Source organism: Argopecten irradians, chromosome 14 (genome assembly GCF_041381155.1).
Source record: "Argopecten irradians isolate NY chromosome 14, Ai_NY, whole genome shotgun sequence".
NCBI lineage: Eukaryota > Metazoa > Mollusca > Bivalvia > Pectinida > Pectinidae > Argopecten > Argopecten irradians.
Window position 1 is genome coordinate 38,199,268 of NC_091147.1, and position 16,557 is coordinate 38,215,824.

Here is a 16,557-nt window from a genome sequence, read left to right on the forward strand (position 1 = left end):
AAAACCATAACTTCTGTATGAAGGTATGGAAATTCATAACTTTTTCTATAAAAAAAACTATGAAAAACCATAACTTAGTTGAAAGAATATAAATAATGACTGCTCCCCGATAGTGTGTATGTTAAAAGATATGGATAATCATTACTTTTGTCAAAGCGACGATAAACCATAACTTTACCTATATGATAAAAGTTATTGTTAGCCGTATCTTTTATAAAGGTATGGTTTACCATAAAACCCCAGACTGTTATATGTGTGTGTCGAAACGTAACTTTGTAAAAAATCAGCTGTCTACAACTACACTACTTATATGTGTGTGTCGACAAGTAACTTTGTAAAAAATCAGCTGTCTACAACTACACTACTTTATTTGTGTGTTTCGACAAGTAACTTTGTAAAAAATCAGCTGTCTACAACTACACTACTTATATGTGTGTGTCGACAAGCATGTCAAGTTTGTATGTACAACTATGTCCCAACTTATGGTTGTGAGTACGTGCTCACCCTTGGCCATCGTACTAAACAGACACATTTTTGGCCTTAATATGTTTAGATTGGAAACATACATGTAACTGCAGAAATCCCTTTACAATTTTTCGCTATTTCTCGGAACATCGTTGTGGTCGTGAACTCTTTTTTTGTGACAATTTAATCCTCAACATAAATGGATAACAACTATGAAATTTGAAAAAAAAAACTTAAATTTTCTCGAGTTAAAGATGCTCCACACCCGACACAGCGTAAACGATACTAGTCATTTGAACAATAACTGAAATACCATTCGTCAGCGGTGTGTAGCATCTTTCAGGCTCCTTCGCTTTTTAAACCACGAGAATAACCGGCTATAAGGTATTTATTTAGTACATATCTCTTACAAAATCAACCATTTGTACCACTAGTTTATATGAAAAATAATGATAATATAAATAGTAATTAATTAAAGCACCTGAACTGAAGACACCAATTTGAATGAGATATGAGATCATATATATAGTCTTCTTCAGCCAGTCAGATTTCAGCTTATCATTTTTTAAGTGACGTTGAGACATTTCGCTGCCACGACATTTATTAATTAAAAACGGGGGGAAAAATCCGAGAACACTTCGTACATGTAACATGACGACTTACACTAGTGGATGAAAGACAATTTCTGATTGGCTAACAAAAAATCCCAAAAGTTTCTTTACCCTATTGTATGTTATGAATCAATATACTCTAAACGCTGAATGAGTATTATTATTTGTTCTTATGTATATCATGAAACGATACAATAACAGTAATTTTTATATTGTCTTTCGCTTAAGCACTTGGACTGGGCACCATGGCGGTTGGTACGCGATATTTCGTCTAATATTTTAAACACCCCTTTATCGGTTTGCTTAACAGTGCTCTCAAATGTCGCATTCCCCGGCGAGGTTCGAATCACAACGAGATACTTCTGTTCATACTGTTCTTCAGGTGATAATACCCAATTCAATAAAGTAAATCTTGTTTCGCTCTCAACGTTTCTCTCCAGACTATTTTGGACTGCTCTAGCCTCGAGAACGGCATCCAATGATAATTCAGCGCATTTATCGCGTACTGGTAATATCATAGTGTTGATGTGTTGTAATAAATACCTAGCAATAGCAGTCACAACCGGGGCCGATTTATTGATGGGCTTAGAAGTATAGCAAGCACAATAATGTTCGGGAATGCTCGCGTCTGCACACGACAACGTTTCGGGGAGGGGTTTGAAGATGCTAGTAGAGCGTGACGGTTTATCCTCCGAAACACCAGATAAATCGCTGTATCTTTTATGTAAAATGTCACGAAGGGCTTCATGTATGTTAAAAACTGTTGTAAGTTTACGTTCGTTTGTTTTTAAGTTCTCAACAAGTTGTGGGTATTTCTTTTTCAGCACATCCGGAAGCACGATGGACATGAATGGCATCCTATCCTCAATACGTCCAACATATGTGTTTCTGATCTCGTCCAGCCTTGACCCATGATCACTATACAAGATCAGAACTGCTCTATTTAAGTGCCCTTCTTCGTGGAGCCATCTCAAAAGCTCTAAGAAATCATCATCACCATATTCTAGAAAATTTATATAATTGTGCGCCAGCTCATTTAGCCAAGCGAAGGCAAATCTTCTTTTACCTTTGTACGCATGAATAAACTTCTTGAAATAATCCACAATTAACATATGATTTGGCCGATTACCATAGCACATGCCAGAGGACGTCTTCATTTTCATTGCCTTCGATTCCAGATACATAAATACCTGGTCAATTGTGTACTGCATTGGTTGTATTTTACGCATAGCTAGCCACAATGACCTACTGTAATGGGTTGTGGGTGGTTTCGAGAATCCCATCGGCACAGAATGGTCAAACGTAGCTATTTCTGGCCAGTCTTCGCTGTGCATAGTCACATAAGTTTGGTTCTCAAACTCTTTCCATATGAACGGATACCTATCGGCATAATTCGTGTGATAGTCGAAGTCGAATTCGTGATGATGTTTCCCAGAAAGCAACGACACCAGGTTGGGGAATGTGTTGTCGCCAACCTTGTTGTACCCTTTAAATATATTAGCACCAAGAACTTCTGTTAAATATTTCACAGTTTTTGGAAGTTTCCGAATCGCTCCTAATCGCGATACAGAGTCTATCCCCAACATGAATACACTTAGATCTTCATCCGTTTCTTCCTTCATCTGAATTGTCTTTTCTTTTGATTTTCTATCCACCTTTTGATGAAGATTTTCATAAATGACTTTACCAGACGGATTACGACATCGTACAATGAAAAAATCTGCTGGAACATCCACTGGCCCAGAAAAGGCTATTTCGGTATCAAAGTTCACTTCGAAATCTGTCACAAGATTAATTATGCTGTATACACAATCCAATTGTCCTTTCGCCGATCGTTTGTATACACTTTCGTTGAACCTCAGCTGACCCGCCATGTCGACGAACGTTAAAGATGGCGTCGGGTCACATTTGAGAGGTTGCGGATGCCAGTTGTAATATTTATTAATAGTCGGATCATTGATGTCAATGTCAGGAAGGACACATTGTGCATGCACGTCGTTGTGAACAAATACATAGTAAGGCTGCTGTAGATATGTAAGATAACCATATATCATGAAACAAGTCCCGAGTACCAAAAATAACACCACCCTCGTCTTGGTATGCTTTCTCAAGCAAAGGAATAAATATCGAGCCATTGAGCGCAACATCTTCCCCATTGCTGAAAAAATTCAATTTGAGATATTATTGAATTATTTTCATTTGGATTGTCAACGGTATAAATATATACATAAGTTTTATACTTATACCCTGTGTTTTCTTGAATAATCATCGACGCTTAGCTAGTTACATTTTAGTTAGATTTTCCTCGTACGAATTCTGATTTATAATCCACATGATAATATACGTACACTGTAATATGATACTCCTAATGTCTTCACATGCCACGCTTAAATGGTGGACTTGGGAGAAACTGGTCCATATCCATGCATCCGTAAAATACTTGAATGGACAGCTGTAATGAGAAAAAGAATCATAATTAGGAAAATGACAATTTTTTTTATGTATAAGTTAACAAAATGTTTCACTTATATTTTTATGAAAATTACTATTAACATTCGAATTTTATCTCATACAATGTATAACCATTAGGAACTCAACTTTTTGTCATTAGGGTGTTTACTTTACAAGCGGAATATCAACCCAGTCCTGACGTCACAATAGCAATATTGACCCGTCCCCACCAGTGTTTCTAAAACTGGAACGCGCGGGTCGATATGCTATTGCCTTATGCTTTGTATAACAGTTTGGTGCATTATTCTTATCTAAACAAATGATAAAAAATATTCTAAGGCTTTTGTCGTGTTGCATGCATAGTTCCGTCAACGATGAACTACCGACGTTATTGGATTCTAATCCATAACAATACAATGACAACCTTTTGAGATATTGACCTTCATATTACGTGATTAGTTGGTCAATAAAACGAGTTTTATTGAAGTTTGATTAAGGTTCCACACTTGTATATATGATAACCATATACATACATGTACATGTACGTGTTTTCACAAAAAATAAAGAAAAAGAAAACCTCGTCCAGGTGACGGTGTTTTTAGCGATTGGCAAAAATATGTTTACTTGACGAGATAGGGTGACTTATCTGCGTGCACATGTTCACAAAGCATATATATGTATTAATCTCTCTATACAAACAAAAAATACATAGCCAAATTTTGGTACTTATACAATGTATGCTATTTTTTGCGCTTTCCTGCCAAAATATGACAACATCCAAAATATCCTAATTTACGCTATTGTGACCTCACATGGACATCTACTCCAATACGGTTACAATGAAGAGGTATAGCATGATGAGACACTTTTGAAACATGACGTCATTACCTCTATTCACCTCCGTTAGGCCATTTATCCGATGCTGATGGTTACATACTCAAAGTTAGGATTGTGACAAAATAAAAAGTTTAAATTACATTTAAATAGTCATAGATGTCAAACGCCTATACCTCTTTTTCACAAATAAACAGATATTTTGTTACAATCGGCTCTCAGATCCATATAAGATAAATATTTACATCTCCTAACGTTAACTTTCATGACCATGTAAATGGAAAAAAAAAACGAACTGCAAAGTCACTGAAACGCTCATCTTCCATCACTTTTACGTGTGTTCTGTCCGCTTAAATTCACATTCCGTGTTTTGTAGAAACAAGCCGCTATATTTAAAACTAGGTCAAAATGTTACTGAAATCAGAGATTTAAATATCAAATCTCTGCTGAAAGGATGCATCATACTTAATCCGCTTTAATACTATTTTATGAGGCCTCGAGTTATGGTTATACTATATATAAATGGGATTATTCATACCTAAACTGTAAGTACACATCGATGGTCTGTTAGAGCTATAAATATTGATATTATTGCAATTTTTCATCCGCCTTCATCCGACATCGCAAGATGTATAATAGAAATAAGCCTTCGGAAATGAGAGTCGACAGTCATCAAAATAAAGATTTAAAAAACGACTGACCAGTCAAAGTTCATATCATGGGAGTAAGCGACCTTCAGATGATCTAGATTCACGGCATGTCTACTACTTTAAAGGCCCACTAATAATATATAACTTCCCAAACGGAATTTTTTTTTTATTTTTTTTTAATGTGGAACGTAAAAAGAGATTGATATTTTTGTTGCATCGTAATAGTAATTAACTGACTGTTATATTACACTTATCATCACCCTCTGAAAAACATAATTCAAATAAATTCAATGTAAATATTCATAACGCGGGTCGTCTTACGTTTTCCCGCCGTCGTCCTAATTACCGCGCATAAGTTGACTAACACTGCACACGCCAGACGGCAAAACAGCGAAATGATTATCTTCAGCGTTAACAAATATTACGCAGAAATTTATGCATTTGTTTCAAAGACACTCTTTAGTTTTGTTTCGGAAAGGTAGTGGGCCTTTAATATAATTTTAAATCTTGTTGTTTTTATCCCAAGTTTGGTGTTATTATCATGTTGCTGAATTATAAATACAAATATATCAAAGGTTCCTAACAGACTTACATATCTGCAATGTCAACAATCTTCTCAAATTACATTGTATGTGAAAGATAAATGGACGTTGTCCACCACTTGGTAAAGTCAAAAACTACATTATTATGTATATAATTATGTTTCTGGAAATGTCATAAAGAAATTTGAGATATTCTTTAATCTTACGTTCCGTTCCTAAAAACCTTAATTTTAAGAAAATATATACCAATAAGCTAAGATGAGGCTACAACACCAAACAAATGCAAGATTTCCTGCGTAACATATGATAACAGTATAGGAGAGCCATTTCGCTAATTCGCCGTTTGGCACAGTTATACAAATGTAGTCAACTATACCGCACGATATTTAGGACGACGGCGGAAAACATAAGACGACCCGCCTTATGAAAATTAACATTTTAGTTATTCTAATCATATTGTTCAGAAGGTGATGATACGTGTTGTATTAACAGTAAGTTTATAACTTTTGAGACTCTATACAATTTTTGACTCGTTTTACATTCCCATTTTAAAAATCAAACGCCGTTTTGGAAAGGTAGTGGGCCTTTAAAACCTGTTCTATGGCATATGTTCTTCTTTGTGTAGAATCACTGCCAATTAGCATGACAGCATTTATTCACATGGCACACTTACAAAACCTTTCTGAGCTCGAGACAATTACGTCATTGGTATTTCATATCTAAGCGCACGATGTATTGTCAAGTATTTAACTGTGATAACATCTTTTGTCAGTTGGTCTACAGACTGTGGTGGCATATTTCTGTAATCGAGTTGCCGACTTTCGACTTAATGATGTCAACATTATTAAGGCATTGTGTCGATATGATACAGAAAAATATGTCGACATAAACAATATGTTGACTTACTAAATGTTCTTGCCCACATTAAAATTCCAAGATAATTATGTAGAAAGTCGGAAACTTCTTGGTAAACTCAAATATTCTTTAGCATTTAGCATGATGTATTCATTAGAAATAAGTCAGAATGTTATGGTGGTTTTTTCGAAGGATAAAGTTGAGTAGGGTATCGATATTTGGAATGAACTGCAATTTTTCTGTGTACTCGGGAATCCACTGCCACAAAGAGCATTTCTTTAATTCTTATTTTTACACTAACGGCCGGATCAACCCGCCCTCAAAGTTTGTAAGCTTTAAGAACACCAGTATCGTCCACTCGCCCGATTTCGCCGGGTTGACCGTTTTTAAAGTGCCTGAGGTTATACAATTTAACAAATCAACTTTTATTCATTTCCATTCTATTATATCGAAATATGAAGTCGACAGTTTAGAGACATATTCTATCAAATTTAAAAATAAATGATGGAGATCGTTGACTTACCTTTCTACATGTTATCCATTACGCGCCAGCACGCTGTGAAGTTCTTGTCTACCTGTCCGTGTAAAGAGGTCCTCCTCATGGCCACCACACATTGATCTGTATCTAATCCGTTATTCAGAAGACATCAGTCATGTGCAATAGCCCTTGTAAAGAAATCCGTTCAAACAAAGACAAAAGGGTTAAAGCTACGCTTAGACAAATATCACATTGTTACAATACCTTTGTAAATGGGCAATAGCTTCGTTATCAGTTAAATTGTTTGTGCTATGTTTACATATCGGCCCTTATCAGACACCCGCATGTGGTCACCTATGTACACGTATATGTGTGTGTGATTGTGTGTTGACATGTCTATGACAAGTATCCTCGGTCATCAGCCGAATTTTTACTTCTTGGTTACAGAAGCTTATTGCTGAAGTTATCATGTCAGTAATGTGCTGCGGTGTGTAACCGTCTGTATGTTTCGGTGATCTTTTTTGATTTCCAATAAACATAAATCGTATAATATGTACTATATTTGTCATATTACCAGTACAATTTATAAAACTGTACTGATATATTATAATCTCATGAAAGCTTACAAAATGCGGTTAATTGTTTGCATTTTTTTTGCCAACAGTTGAAATAAACAATACGCCGAGTAAGACAAAATATTTTGAAAAGCGAAAACTTTGTCGTCAGTTTAAAAGCCCACTACCTTTCCGGAGCAAACAATAAAGGTTTATTAAAAACCTTAATAAATTCAAAAAATAAATATCGATGGCCTAAGATGAGGCTACAACACCAAATATATACAAGATTTCCTGCGTATTATGTGATACTGTGACAGTGGAGAGTCATTTCGCTGTTTTGCCGTCTGATGCAATGATTCTCAACTAACCGCGCGTAATTTAGGACAACGACGAGAAACATAAGACGACCCGCGTTATGAAAATTTAACTTTTTTGTTTTAATTAAATGGTTCAGAAGGTAATGATACGTGTAGTATTAACGGTATGTTAATAACTTTTGCGACTCTACACAATTTTCGATCGTGTTACATTCCCCCTTTGAAAATTAAAATCCGTTTTGGAAAGGTAGTGGGCATTTAATGCACTTTTTATCAGTGTCTCTTTAGTGGAAACAATCTTGAAATCTTCACCGTGACGTCACAAAAGCAATATTGACTTTCACTTTTATATGAGTTCTGTCCGCTCGAAATCACATTTTGTGTTTAGTAGTAACCAGCCTCCATATTTAAAACTAGGTCAAAATGTTACTGAAAAGATGCATCATACTTAATCCGCTTAAATACTATTTTATGAGGCCTCGAGTTATGTTAATACTATATAAATGGGATTATTTATACCTAAACTGTAAGTACACATCAATGGTCTGTTATAGCTTTAAATATTGATATTATTGCATTTTTTCATACGCCTTCATCTGACATCGGAAGATGCATCAAAGAAATACGCTTTCGGAAAGAGATTCGACAATATAACGTCCGATAAAAAAACGGCTGACCAGTCGACTTTCATATTATGGAAGTAAGCGACCTTCAGGTGATCTAGATTCAAGGCCCTTGATAACATATTACTTCTCAGACGGATTTAAACGGCTTTTTAGTATTGTTACACGTATCATCACCTTCTGAACAATTTGATTAAAATAAACAAAAATTTAATTTCATAACGCAGGTCGTCTTATGTTTCCCGCCGTCGTCCTTAATACCGAGCTGTAGTTAACTATCACTGCGCCAGACGACCAAACAGCGAAATGACTCTCCATTGTTTTCATATATTACGCAGAAAATCACATGTTTGGCATTGTGACCTCATCTTAGGTCATCGGTATTTATGAATCCTTTACGTTTTGCTCCGGAAAGGTAGTGGGCCTTTAAGTTTTGGTTTCGAAATGTAGTGAGCCTATGATGTAAGTTTTAAATCTTGTTGTTCTTATCCCAAGTTAAGTATTGTTATCATGTTGCTGAATTCTAAATGCAAATTATATTAACAGTTTCCTAACAGACATACATATCTGCAATGTCAACAATGTTCTTATATTACATTTAAGGATTAAATTGAATAGATTTTTTATGTTATGGAGATATAACACAAAACTCTGAGTGTACTCTAAATAAACCGCGAAATCACTCGGGCACAATGTCCTATACTTTATTGTGGGTTTCCAATTATTTTATGTGTATACATACATTTAAATACTACTTTTGTCCAAAACAAACATAACGACCCTTTTTAATATCTACCGTACAGCTCACAAGAGATCAAATTCACAATTTGTAGACTTGCCGTATACTTGTTCTCCGAAAAGGCCTTAAGGATGTATATGTATTCTTCTGAATTTTCAGTCCCTTTGAGGTCTCGTTTCGACATAGATCAGAGAAGTTATGAGATTTTCAATTAAAATCTATCAATATCTGTAGCAAGTTGCCAGTTGCAAATTTTGTCAAAAAATACATTTCTATTTGTAGTAGAATTTTTTTCATACGGGGATTTTAATAAATGGCCCATTTGGCGGCCATTTTGAAATTGTATCTTTATTCGCTTTGAGTAGAGGCACAGTTTTGCCATTTTTTACTGATATTGTTTTTAGTTAAAACATCACAGCGCCAGTAATTTTAGCTGTATCGAGCTAATTTTTGCAATAAATCTTTACTTGGTTCGTGGTAATGAAAATATTGAACATTAATGTGTACAATTAATGGTAGTTGAGCACTTTTATTTTTAAATTTATAAAGCACATGGACACCCCCCCCCCCCCCCCCCATGGACCCCCCCTCCCCCCCCATTTTTTGCCTGATTTAGAAAGAACAACCCTTTCCCTATTGATATACAAAATATTAACAAAAGTTTAATACCAGAACTTTCTCTATAAAGGGTTAAATTCGGCAAAAATGGCTGAAAATGGTGCATTTTGTATCTCAAAATTAAGGGGTAGGTCGAAGGGGTAGCATATGTTGTTATTTTGAGAGAAAAAAAATCAAAACTGGTATATTTTTAAAGAAGACTACTAGAAAACAAATTCTACAAACATCCATACATATCAAACACCTCATTATGACAGTATGGATTTAATCTCTTGTGTAAGTAATCAGAACGACAGAAAATCCCATAAAATCCAATATTTTGACAACTAGGTAACTTTGAGTGACAATAGCTCAAAAACGAGCACACGGACATATGTTTTTTCTTCCATTTTCTTTTATGGTATGAACTCCTGTTTCCAATTATCTATATGAGAAGAAAAGTTAAAAACAAGAAAATTTTGACTTCTCAGAGGAGTACATCCTTAATATCTATATGGGAAAAAAATAATGTCTCATTGTGAATTTTATACTTTATACAGTTCAGTTTTTAATTACATAGCATTTAAGTGATATAAAAACAATAAAACAAGTACGATAAAATGCATACAAACGTTTTAATGATTTGTTTGCATAATCAAAACTTTGCTCCATTAGTAGTAATAGGCACCGATTGTAGCTCTACATAGGACATCATTATCTGTCTAGAAGTCTTTTTAGCTACAATATTGCAGGTATATAAAGACATGTTTTATTAAATTGAAAAAATAAATGATTGAGGTCGTTGACTTACCGTTCTAAATACTACCCACGCTGTGAAGTCCTTGTCTACCTATCCGTGTGAAGAGGTCCTCCCTATTTTGATCAGTGTTTAATCCGTTATTCAGAAGAGTTTAGTCATGTGCAGTAGGCCTTTAAAAGAAATCCATTCAAACACTGTGTTTGTAAAGAAGAGAAACAAAGAGAACGGGTTAAGGCTACGGTTAGACCGTACAATATCATATTGTGTTAAAATACCTGCGCAAATGGACAGTGCCGTTATCATTTAGAACTGTTTGTGCTGTGTTTCCATATCAGCCCTTATCAGAAACCCGCATGTGGTCACCTATGTAAATGTGTGTGTGTGTGTGATATTAACCCAGTTGTATTCTATTCATGGATATGTTCAGAACTGTGTCTTTATTATCATAATAAGGTATTTACTTAAATTGTTGTTTTTTCCTGATATATTTATATGCAATAAATTATATGTGTATTACAGTGAATTTCAGAAAGATTTATGTGATAAGATTTTTTTTTTTCAAAATGTAATTAATAAAGTGCGATAAAAAGACAGTATTCAGTTTTTAATTGAAAAACTCAGTCACTTCTTATGGCATAAAATAAGGACCAAGAAACTGTAAATAGATATACGGGTATTTGTATAAAAAGATAAGATGATCCCGTCAAACACAACCAAACATAAAAGGACATAGATAAAGGCGCAACAATGGTTAAGCTGTTTATTTATGTAATATATGTATTGAACATGGGACAAGGAAGTAATTCCAACCATGAGGACAAAAAAATCAAATTTTCGAGGCGATCTGTCCCTTTATCAAGACACACAAAACGAACACGATTACATAATAGGATACGAACAGTAATGCGGAACAAAAAAAGAAGACAAATATTTAACTTAACAGCACAATGGAGCGCAATTTACGATCTAGCAAAATGTAGCCATATGCATGTTGTTCGGCAGAACGCTGAAATATGAGCGTGCCACGTGTGACGTCAAATGTGTGGCGAAAATTATATTTCATTTCAACAAATTTTATTTCGAATAACGAAAAAGGATTAAACAACAGGCATTGCCTATATTAGTTTTCTCCTAAATTTATATGTAGTGCTCCTTTGTATCGGATGCAAATTTAGTCGCCTATCTCCTCGTGTGTGTGTGTGGGTGTGTGTGTGTGTGTGTGTGCAAAGGAGCAAAGTCCTAGATTTAGTCGCCTTTTGCTGGGCAGCATATGCAAAGGATAAAAAAGCGTAGAACAGAACGGGGAAATACTGGAAGTAGGAATAGGTAATTGACAAGCGAGTGATCAATTGATGTCAATTTGTAATATATATATTTCACGTTCGTTAATGCCTTTGGGATAGCGGGTCTGTAGATAGGTAACCCTGAATCTCTCTCTCATGTATTGAACACAAACTTGTCGTAGCAAATTGCACACAAGATCTCTCATTACCAGCACTTGTTGTCTTTTCTATGTTATTTATTCATTCATTTTGAAAACTGCAATGGTAAATTAACTATAATTGTATGATACACATATATTTTGTTTCTTGTTTTCTTATGGCAAACTTATTAATATTCACACATGCTTTTTGTAATGTATATCATATTTTGTGTTGTATTACATTGGCTGTGTTCTCCGCCATCTTGCACATATTTAATATGTTGTCATATGTATGTTTATTGTAATCCTATATGATGTTTGCATTTGGAATAAAATGAATTGAATTGAATTGAACTCAACATGATTGTAATTTTCTAAAGGTGAGACGTACATAAATTATCTTAACTGATGAAAGCATCCTCGGTCATCTTACATCAGCCGAATTTTTACTCCTTGGTTACAGAAGCTTATTGCTGAAGTTAGCATGTCTGCAATGTGTTGCGGTGTAACCGTCTGTATGTTCCGGAATCTCTTTGATTTAAATAAAAAAATATTAATCGTATACTATATACCGTATTTGTCATAAAACATGTACAATTTTATTATAAAAGATTGTGCTGATATGATATTATAATCTTATGAAAGCCTACATAACGCGGTTTAATGTTTTCCATTTTTTGCCAACAATTAAAATAAACAATGCACCAGTAGACAAAGAAAAATGAAATCGCAAACTTTGTCGTCGTTTAAGTTAACGGTTACTCTATGCAATCTATTCGATTCCATCTCGCGAGGAAATATCAACCTGGCAAAGTAAACTATTAATTAAACAATACGAGTAAGCCAAAAAATTTTTGACAAGCGTAAACTTTGGCGTCAGTTAAAGTTAACTGTTTTACGATCCAACAACCCTGGCGAAGATTCTTATTCTAGCGGCGCATTACATTTGAACATGCAGTTAATTTGAGAAAAAGTTAACCAGGCAAAACAAGCATCATTTGCATTGTATAGCAAATTAAGCAATAAACCATTATCCAAGGAATGACTTGATTCATTGATCTTTGGTATTATGTGATACATAGGTTTACCAAAAAGTAATTTTAAGTTAAAAAAAAATAATTTGCAAATTTGTTTAAAAAAAACCATAGAAGTAGAACTCCAATACACAGGGGACCAACGCAATGAAAAACGAAGTTGTCATACATTTTTTTTTTTGTATTTGGCGGATTGACTGAATAAGATATATAACAGACTTGATTTTTTTCTTTTCTTTTTTTTTCAGAAAATACGAGATTTGAAAAATTATGAACAAATCGGGATATTTACTATTCTCTGTTTTATAGTAAATATCCCAATTTTTAATCATTTTTCAAATCTCGTATTTTCTGAAAAAAAATCACATGACTGTTATATATACGGCTTACTAAATGGACTATGCATCCTTCTGAGTTAACATAAGAAACTGTTGTAATTCCATGCATCTTTTATATCTCACTTTTATGTTTTTATATGTTTACTGTTAAACTGTTATGAAATATCAGAAATTTAGATAGTGTATATTGATAAAAAGTATATATTACTTATACTATCTAGATCTCTGCATATACAAATGTATGCAATTTGTTGTGTGTAAATGAACATTGGAGTTGTAATCAACTTTCTTTTATATTGATATTATGTCTGATATTTCTTATGCTTGAACATCAAATTGGTGATTCAAAATCACCAATTTTATTGTCATTTATCTAATGTATATCAACATACATGTGGGGACCGCAACTCGGAGAAATTTCCGGTAATCTTCGGAAATAGTGATGTATTTCCGGAGATTGACGGAAAATTACTCCGAGATGTCGCGATTGCCTTGGAGAGATGATATGAAAATCAAGTCAAGGTAGGTAGTACAACTTATAAGGCAATTAATACAAGATTCACTTAGATTCAAAGAAATATGTCAATTAGATTGATCTTGTGAAATTCAACTATAAAATAATGTAAAATGGTTTTTAAAAAGGAATTTAAGTGGCTCAAATGCTATACTATTTTCGTTTTTTTTTTTACAAAAGTAACAAAAATGATAATTTAAAATAAAATACATACCCGATGCCAGGACGTACAGGTACAATGTACAATACCTTGTAGTTGAACAATACACATAGCTTAAAGATGCTCCCACCGCCGACAGAGCATAAATTATATTCATAACTCACTTGAACAATAATTGGTGTTTAATCGGGTGTACAGTATATATGTCTAATAAACACAAAAATAATATAAGATAATTCACTTTGCTTTTCGTGCATGTCCAATCAGTACTTCATTCCATTTAAGATAAAGTGCCACGGAATTTTTTCGGGAATGCAATAATTATTTTTTGTAATTTTAAACCTGAAATAAGATAAGAACCTCATACTTTTCAATAGTGGTAATTGGTGTAAAGTAAGTGACTTTTGTAACTGAAGAAAAATACTTAATCGTGTGCTCCTGTTTTTGATAGTGAAAATACCATTTGTCAGCGATGGAGCATCTTTAAGGATAACAAATTAGAACCGTTGAATAGTTATTAAAATGTTACCATTCTTTTCTAATAAAAATACTAATTCAATAATTAGAAATGAACAATCATTTAAGAATAACAATACAGAATTGTCCATAAGAAATCACAGAATAAATGAAATACAAAACCAGATCTACGATTAGGATCGTATTGAAGCTTTAGCTTACCTGTAAAAGATAATGGAGACAGCTTTTCAAATTAATGTTTCTCTTTATTCGTCCAGTCAGAAAGTGAGGACCTGGGCGATTTTTCGGAATGTTAAATATCGCTGCTCCAAGGCGAGAGTTAATTACTAGGTTTTAATTGGTCATTTTGAGATTTCTTTCAGATATGATAATGAGATAATCCTACGTACGGTGTAGTAGACATGCGCAGTATTCAGTGTGGGGTCGTTCCCTAAAGTGATCTAACAGGTAATTTATTCATACTAGTTACCCTTACGTAAGGGATATTAGACATGTACGTATATATCATAACTAACAGTACAAAGGAAAAGTTAGCCTTGACATACAAAGGTAGGTGTCATCCCGTAGCCGGAGGGATAAACTTAAAGATTCAGATTAGTAATATATCCCGCAGAACGGAAACATTTAATTATAAAAATGAAATAAAACTCAAAGTCTTAAAATTATAAAACTGCTTTGCGGTCATTAACAGATCAGCCATTATAGCAGTTCTGCATATTTTATTTGTGATTACTGTGTCAACCTTTGTGCCATATTGCAGTTTGCTACCGCTGTATTTAACTATTTGAGGAAACAATCTAGACATACTGAAATATTGAAAAACTGACAGAGATCAATCAGAGTTATTCCCCTTCCACCCGTTCAAACGTAAAAATGTATTTATAGTCTTAGGAATAGTTTTACTGCAGTCTGCCACTATCAAACTCATTTCGTTGAATGTTTATAACGCCAACTTTGGTAGGCTAATAATTCCGTTTCGCTCCTGGCGGAACCAATCAAATGGCCTATGGATTATTCAAGAAAATGAACTTTCCGTCTACGCACCTAGGGGTAAATATTTTATATTTTTAGGAGTTTTCACCTAGGTGCAAGGGTAACTTAACAGTCACGAAAACTCTTAATGATTTATGTTATTTCTAATTATGAATCACACTTGACCCATTGTCTATGAGTCTGATGTTTGAGACATTGATTCATATTTTCTTTGCGATGATTGATAAGGGAACATTTTATGTGAATATTATTGTATTTTTATTTTATAAGATTTTTGATTTTGTTGGAAATTAAGATTACAATAATGTTTAATATCAGATTTACAAACAGGAAAAATACAAAGTGTAGCAACTTTGTTCCATGAAAACGATTTCCTTAAAGTTATCGTTGCGTATTGTGGAAAAAGTCATGGATGAAGCCTCTCTGATAGAAGCAGACAGCGTTCTGAAATTTCGAAATGACAACAATCCTCAAAGCTGAGGAACACACGTCAGTGGTCCTGCAGTTAGTGCTTTAGAATTATACCTGCTGTCCCTGGTGTATGATCGTAAAAGGCGACTTAATTACGTATACTACATGTATCTTTTCTCGTCTTTCTATCTGAATTTCCTCTTCCTAGCATCTCCATTAAGCTTGGCATCTTCTCGCCTTTGACATTCTCGAGTTGAGAACTCGCCGCTGAGAGAAAAACGCTTGGTTCTGGCCCATGGTCAGGGCCCGGCACCATAAATTAAACTATTCTCAGACAGATTTTTTACTCAAGTATATGATTTTCCATAGGCTTGAGTAAAAAAATTGTCTGAGTAAGTTTTGTGGTGCCGGGTCCAGGACACTGTTCCACTTAAAATCGTTACTCAACCTTTTGGAATACTCTGTAGATATAGTATGCATAGCATATCAGATTGAATATACAATATAGTAAATTACATTCAAACCGTGACCAAAAGATACAAATCTCTCGCTACATCATAGCTCATGTTATCCCGCGCAGACATGAAGGTTGACTATACTGCATCATAAACATAATTATGTCAACGGGGCTTATCATATGTCAGGATGGTTAATCTCATAACTGATCACTTATTTATCGTTCACATTCAGGGAAGCTAACCACAACATACTAGTCCTGCATCATGGTA

General features: G+C 34.3%; 1 protein-coding gene across 3 annotated transcripts; it reads right to left on the bottom strand.

Moving 5' to 3' along the window:
• Positions 1-676: 676 nt before the first annotated feature.
• On the bottom strand, positions 677-11,365 carry LOC138307387 (uncharacterized). 3 transcript variants are annotated; one of them, XM_069248099.1, is made up of 3 exons: positions 10,531-11,365; positions 6,932-7,074; positions 678-3,528 (listed from the first exon to the last, which is right to left on the bottom strand). In XM_069248099.1, exon 3 carries the CDS (start codon positions 3,230-3,232, stop codon positions 1,256-1,258), a length of 1,977 nt encoding a protein of 658 aa, XP_069104200.1. In that variant the 5' UTR covers positions 3,233-3,528; positions 6,932-7,074; positions 10,531-11,365; the 3' UTR covers positions 678-1,255. The 3 variants fall into 3 exon arrangements, with proteins under 3 accessions (XP_069104202.1, XP_069104200.1, XP_069104201.1); XM_069248100.1 differs by lacking the exon at positions 10,531-11,365 and having other exon boundaries at positions 678-3,234; positions 3,425-3,528; positions 6,932-8,616; XM_069248101.1 differs by lacking the exons at positions 6,932-7,074; positions 10,531-11,365 and having other exon boundaries at positions 677-3,234; positions 3,425-3,524.
• Between the last annotated feature and the right edge of the window lie 5,192 nt (positions 11,366-16,557).

Excerpts from the sequence above, each read along its gene's own strand:
- LOC138307387 (XM_069248101.1), bottom strand. The coding sequence starts at position 3,232 with ATGGGGAAGATGTTGCGCTCAATGGCTCGATATTTATTCCTTTGCTTG.